We start from the raw sequence: 7607 nt of genomic DNA, 5'->3' as shown, positions 1-7607 counted from the left end.
TCGAGCACTTTGTAATGGAAAGACACAGGCAGTTATTCCATGTTAATAATAGAATCAGTGTCATATTTTCTCTTCTTTCTTTATGTAAATGGTTCTGCCTGAGGCAGGTCGCCTGAAATAGCTAAATAACAACAATGATGTTTTGTATCACGTCCGGACCCACTCGCTGACTATAAATACCAGTGACCAGCCTGGCATGCCCATCACCTGCAGAGATCTCTCAAAGCACATTGTGCCTTCCAGTATTCCGTTGCCCCCAAGACTTTTGCATGGGCCAAAACTGTTTATCAATAGTGGATACAGGGTGTAGCCGAGGTCAGCAACAGTTAGACAGTGACCGTATTTATACACCCTCCAGGAGAATAGTCCACAGACCATGTCAGGGCAAGCGGATATTAGGCAAGATCAGGAGTCAGATAGGGTGAAAACATCAGAGGAACATAAGAAACCAAGTAACCGATTTGGCAATACACAGCATGTGCCCTTGACATTTTAGGACCATAGCTGTGTATGAGATATTCAGTAATTGAGCATAGATCCACTCGGCACAGTCTTAAGCCCTACGAGGAGTCAGGATTGTTTCTATTCTAAACACATTCGCAAAATAAAAGCAGGGAAGAGGTGCATTGTCGGCAAAGCATACCGGGCGGTGGGCTAAAACCATTCTGATAACCATCCTGACCCCACTTAATGATAATCTGCCTTTTTTTTTAGTTGATTTGTGGATTACGCAACTTTAACCAATCAAATCCTATAGTTGTTGGACATTCTGGAATTTGTAAAATAAGTTAATACAGATTCAGAATGAAGGCAGCCAATTGTAAGTGAAGTGGGTGATCATTCACAGCAAATATCATAAAAGGAATAGGCGAGAGTTATGAACACTCAATTTGTGAGCTAACGAAAGCTTGGAAAAAATTATCAGTGACTCCTGCATCTATGAGGCCTAAGACATAAGTGGTGGCAACGGTACGGAGGGTGAAGCTGCTCCTGGTACGGCGATCTGTTGTAATAGCTAAACTCATACAGGTGTCTCAGGAACAGGACAGTTTACCAAGCGGTCCTTAATGCCAGCGTGTAATGCTACAAGTATGACGACTACTACACATTTCAAGGCTGCGTTATGCAATCTGAGCAGAGTTGCTCGGCCGATCTACAACATTGTTAGAGGTTTTGCAGTGTGTTCTGTATAGAAACATTGTTATTTGGATCATCATAACAATCTGAAGGGATTAAATGAACACCTCAACTAATACCAGTACTGGGTATTGTTGGTCCAGACCAAATGTCCGTTGTATTTCTATGTAGCTAGGTTTTAATAATAGCACCCCATTTTTCCTCTGCGTTATAAAATATGACTTGAATCTTTCTTTTCATATGATCTCCAGAATACATTGAGATAAACTCATTTTTAGTTCAGTTTGAACCTGAGATAATGGATTCACGTGAACCTGCCTAGTAACCACTTTAATCTAGAAAGTGCCCGAAACCATCTGGGTTAGAATTCCAAGCGGGTCCAACAGAATTTGTACTTGACTGTTATTCAACATTTGTCCCTCGATACTGTTATGTCTGGGACCATCTCCCTGAAACAAACACCAGTCACCAGCTCAGCGCGCTCTTGACTTGTAGCAGCTCACTCTCCCTTAAAGGGATGTTTCAATTGCCCCCAGAGATGTTTATCAACAAGGGATAGAAGGGTACTAGACCTAGGAACCACAGGGGTAAACTAATATTCAAGACAGAGCAGTCAAAGTCAGTGTCAGACCCGGTATAACAAGTGTTGGGCAGATCTAACAAAAACTAATATCCAAAAGCATGGTCGAGGACAGCAGCAATTAGAGCCAGAAATAACATCCAGGAGAATAGTCCTAATCCAAAGATATAAATATAACCATTAAACACAAGTATGGCGCTAATGACCAAATAATTCCAATCTCAAATTAAAAAGTATCAAAACAATAAAAAATGTTTCTCAACAGTAATCCAGATGAAACCTCATATAGGGAGGAAAAACCTCTTCCACGCGAGACGTTCAAGTTCTGTTGATACAATGAGTATATAAAGTTTGTATGATGATCCTCTCAGTCAAACGGGGAGGACCTCTTCTTCTTTCGTTGTATCACAATGTAACATAGAAAAAACAGAGACCAATCATAGTGCAGACCTGTAGAAAACAAACAAACATGTGTATTTATAAAATCAGAGAGACAATCATATTTTTCATCAACGATCAGTGGTTCCCTCTGTGATCAGCCCCTAAGAAAATACATTTACAGGATTTTCACCGTTTCAATTATGATAATCTTTGTAAAGGCAGCATGACTTGACATCATGCCAAGGATGCCTTGATAAAGATTACCATAATCAAAGCGCATTGGATGAGGGTGGATGTCTCTGCAGGATCGCTCTGTCCGACTATATGTACCCTGCGTTGCTGGCGATTCAAGTTTACATTTATGTAAATACTTACCATCTTTTCTGAGTAAGAGTCCATTCAGAAAGAGACATAAGGAATGTTCTGTTCTTGTTTTTTTAGATAATTAAGTGATAAAGCAAAATAAAAATCCTTTCTATTATAAGAGGTAATGTACTATTAGGACTTCTGTCTTCCACTCTTTCTGGGTACATCTCAGAGTTCTTTGGCTGGATATAACTTTGAGAAAACAGAATAATACTCCTTGGAGATGACATGTCTATTAACGGTATAAATCCTGTAAATGTATTTCCTTAGGGGCTGATCACAGAGGGAACCACTGATCGTTGATGAAAAATATGATTGTCTCTCTGATTTTATAAATACACATGTGTTTTTTTGTTTTTTTTTACAAGTCTGCACTATGATTGGTTTCTGTTTTTTCTATGTTACATTGTGATACGAGAGAAGAAGAGGTCCTTCCCGTTTGACTGAGAGGATCATCATACAAACTTTATATACTCATTGTATCAACAGAACTTGAAAATCTCACGTGGAAGAGGTTTTTCTTCTCTATATGGGGGTTACATCTGGATTACTGTTGAGAAACATTTTGTATTGTTTTGATATTTTTCAATTTGAGATTTGGAATTATTTGGTTATTAGCGCCATAAATGTGTTTAATGTTTATATTTATATTGTTCAAACTTGACTCTGTTGTGGATTAGAGTCCAAACATAGGGGCAGCTTAACACCTAGATTTCCGCTGTTTTTATCATTCCCTCTTGTTTTAGTTATTGTTCTAATCCAAATATATTTAGAGTTGGGAGGGTGGAGTGTGTCTACCTCAACTCTACATCACAGTGTATAAATGTAGCTGCCCATTCTCTGAGGTGATAGTCTTAATGCCGATTGCCACAATTCTGACAACAGTTATTTATACACTAAAATGCTGATGGGTATAATTCCAACATGTAGGAATAACAGACTTACTTAAAAACTGACATGCAACAATGCCGACAGCCCTGCTATAAACGCCGACTTAACAATGATTTGTCCAGATGCGAGTTTGCTCCCTTTACCTGGATTTGCACCTAACGTTATATTTTGCAATGCATAAAGTTTGCAAAACAGCGCTAAGATTTTATGCTAATTATTGTAAGTATTGTATTTGTTAAAATAAATGTTTTTTTGGTGAGTGAGTTACATAGTTGTGTTCAACCGGATAGAACTAGCAGTCAGTAGGATGCATATAAATACATTGTATATATATTTATATGCTGGTTACCTCATTACGTTGGTTTTAGGTCTGATTCCGTCTATATTCCAGCTGCAGTGTACTCAGTGACCTGTCTTCTCTTACAGTGCAGCTCTCTCCTATAATTTATACAGCTGAAATGTGTATTTTAAATGGGTTAGTTGCTGTTACATTTAGACCTAAACAAAATATAGCTCTAAATTTATCCAGTAAACGTGCTGTATTAAATGTTTGCAGAATCCTTTAGGTGCTTGATGAATAGCGGTTTTCCAGTACATTTCCTGTTGTTCAGTAATAACAGAGACTGCACAGAAATATAATGCACAAATAAATCGTTAATATATGGTTTGGTTACACGAGAGCGTGGAACGAGCCGCCTCATCTTCAGGAGGTTATTGAGCGTCTCTTGTGTGACATGAAACTAGTGTCTGGTACTGAATGTAATATGTCTGTATAGAGGCTTCTGAATGCTGTATATTTTGGCAGGAAATATACAGCCTTTATTAATGCCAATGTGATAAGTTACCCTTCCAAAGACCCACATGATCCAGTTTTGGAAAAATGTGCACCATTTGTCAGATTATTTGGCTGTTGGAAAATGTCCTGGAAATGATCTTAACATAGCGGTAGATGGTGCACAGTTCTACATCCCCAGCAGTTCATTTTCATGTTGACCACTTGGCCATTTCGGCTTGAATGAAGGCATTATGGTTACTTCTACTGAAAGAGCGGGTGCTACTTTGTATCTTTGGGAACTAGAATTATCCCCTACGCATTATCCCCTACGCATTCTCATTATGAAGCACCGGCACACAGAGTGAATGAGCCTATTCACAAAGAACTAGAGACATCAGCGAGGCACTTCATACCTCAGAGTTGTCACTAGTTCCTGGTGAATCGCCAGACTGAATATTGGTCCTGCCAATAAAATGACAGCCTCCACTCTGCGTAGGTGACAGATCCTCTGTAATCTCGCTGTGCAACATTAAGATATTTGCCAGTTACCGTCCTATAAGACAATCACACGGTGTATCTGATCTGTACGTTTTTACAGTGTTCTCACCGGCTACAATGGCACAATATTTGCCTATGGACAGACTGGCAGCGGAAAGACGTTTACCATTACCGGAGGAGCGGAGCGTTACAGCGACCGAGGAATCATCCCCAGGATCTTGTCCTACATATTTGAGCAGTTCCAGAAGGTATGACAGACTTAGCAATGTATTGGGTTATTATTACTTTTCAGATCTGTTGGGTTAAGTGTAAGCGGTCACGGGGGCTGCTTGTAAGGTGTAGTGACCAATCAGAAGTTTACTTTTTATTATTTTTAAACTGGTTGCTATAGATTACAGAACCTTCTCTAAAAGTTACCTCTGCACCAGTTTCATTAGTGCCCCTCAGTACATTACAGTTGTGAGACTTAGACAATGGTGACGTTTTTGTACAGTGTCACGAACACACTCCCAGCTGCCGTGACATTGGGCTGTTCGCTGTATGAGGTCACACACAATTTCAGCCCGCAGTCTCTCTCTACCTATCACACAGGTTATAGACCTGCGGAATCGCCCCCAAACACTGCACTCTCACACCCCCAGACACTTCAGGTTCTGCCACCACCTATTGAATACGGGCAATAGGACCCCAATATACTGTCCCACACTGGCACACAGGCTTCTAGCTATCCACAAACTAGCAATACCCACACCAGCACACACAGGGTTAACTCTCCACACCTCCAGACTGTTACACAAATGTAAATGCAAGCACACACAGCTTGTTAATCAAATGTATCAACAAATCACACACTGGCATTCCAAGGGTTAACTTGGTCGAGCAATCTCTTCTTCTAATAGGCTAATGGATTCGTTAGAGTATCAAGGACGCAACTTATTAAATTATAGATTTAATATAAAAAAATACAGGGCATTCAGATATAAAGAAAAATAATGAATAACAATTAATTAATATAACAAGCATAAACAGTTTAAAATAAAAAGGGTTACATTCAGATTTGCACTTCCATGAATTGCATTCTGGCTAAGGGAAATTTGGCTAGGAAGATGGACAGCTTATAAATGTGAATTGATTTCACAAAAAGTCTGACCGTTTGTTTCCAAAATACAGGTTTTTAAGCAAAATGAAATGGGATGGTCTTCACAGGGGCAGTATTTACTGCTAATAGGGGGCAGGGATGTCCCCTGGGTGTCACTATACTTTGCTCACAAAGTTTCCCAAAGTCTTGATCTGTGGGTAATTCTTCACAGATATTTCCCAGAGAAATAACTCCCCCTTCAATAAACCGGTCATAATCTCCCGCACATTTAAATACCAAACTAGATGGAATTATGACAATGTGACATAGCTTTTTCAAAGATATGTGATTTTAGCTGTTCACGTTTACCACCTGTACCTGTCATTCACAACCCTAGTGTGATTTCTGCTCCTCAGTATGGAGAGACTCCCAGATTTCCTGAAATATGAACTATGACAACATTTTCCTTTTGAAGGTCATATTTCTATATACCTGTATAGGCTTTCACATGCTGCCTACCAGGATCTCCAGCTGTGATCGGCCCCACACAGTCTATTCAAGTGTCCAAAACTCCCTCCCAAGCCAGGCTGTCTCACAGTAGGAGCTATTTGAAGATGTCCCAGGTGACCCACTTATCTTTTCACACAGGAATGTGCAAAGCCATCAAACACGCTTACATCATACTCTCTGTCTTTACATTTTACACTTTAACTGAACTTATCAATGGATTCCTTCGATATAACATTTTTACACTGCCGTTATGATTTTATCCCTTATAAATAACTGCAAGCTCTCTATGTTCACGACATACTGTGATTGGTACGAGTGCGGCAGCGTCTCACTTATGGTCTCTTCCTTCCTTCAGGACAGTAGCAAAGTCTACAGCGTCCACATCTCCTACCTAGAGATATACAACGAGTGTGGCTATGATCTGCTCGATCCCAGGCACGAAGCCTCCAAGCTGGAAGACCTCCCGTAAGTTTCTGTAGCAAAGAACTTGTTTGTTTAAGGGACAACTAATCCCAAACATGTAATTGTTCGTCTATTAAACATTAAGGTAAACTATGACACAGTGTTTCACTTACGTTACACAATGTGGTGAAGTTTCCCTCCCTGTCTATTGCAAATGGCTAAAATTGCAGGATGTAGTCGAAAAGTCGACAGTCGTAATGTCTACACGATCATTAGGTCGCCACAGTTAAAATGTCGACATATAAAACGTGTAAAGTCGTTAACTCTGATACAGGACAAAAATTTCCAGCGCTAAAGCATAGCCATGTCAGTTATTCTATCTGAAACACTTTTATACAAACCCACTGATCCGTACAGAGTAGTTCTGGTAGATATGGAATAAATGTACCCACTACTGTAACGTGATTATATATAATACTCATATTTACACAACTACACATATGCATAGAGACAAACACATTATACACAAGTTTAGACACACAGCATATACTGTACGTATGTACATACAGACATATACATACTGTGATAGGTTGTGCTTACGCTATCACCCTTTTGGTTACCAGATTTTATGGGGTTTAACGATCAGCCATCATTGTGTTGTCACTGGCACATGTCCTACAGCCGCACACTGCCTGCGGCACCTGCACATCAATATATACACACCTGATGTATACACAGATATGTACAGACACACTGTAACAATCATGCATACACCTCTCTGGTCTCACAGGGGGTAAGTTGTTCTGTACATCGGTGTTACACCCGGCAGAGGGCGAGCTCTGTACCTTACTCCGAGAGGAAGTTGCGTTATAGAGGATTCCTGTTTTTTGACCATGGAGTTCCACTTGGCTCCAGTATAACGTTCATTGTTTGTGAGCATTTTATTGAAATTTGTGATCAATTTTTGTTTGTTAAAGTACATATAATGG

At 39.8% G+C, this 7607-nt stretch overlaps 1 protein-coding gene across 1 annotated transcript in view; it reads left to right on the top strand.

Moving 5' to 3' along the window:
- Positions 1-6960, top strand: part of LOC142145001 (kinesin-like protein KIF6) — a 26277-nt gene extending 19317 nt beyond the window's left edge. Inside the window, exons 4-5 of the mRNA XM_075204421.1 lie at positions 4729-4876; positions 6572-6960. Of these exons, the coding sequence (XP_075060522.1) occupies positions 4729-4876; positions 6572-6685 (262 nt within the window). The 3' untranslated portion in view covers positions 6686-6960. The remainder of the gene's footprint in view (positions 1-4728; positions 4877-6571) is intronic.
- Positions 6961-7607: the final 647 nt, after the last annotated feature.

This window comes from Mixophyes fleayi, chromosome 3, assembly GCF_038048845.1.
Source record: "Mixophyes fleayi isolate aMixFle1 chromosome 3, aMixFle1.hap1, whole genome shotgun sequence".
Classification (NCBI taxonomy): Eukaryota; Metazoa; Chordata; class Amphibia; order Anura; family Limnodynastidae; genus Mixophyes; species Mixophyes fleayi.
This window is presented reverse-complemented; position numbering and strand designations above follow the sequence as displayed.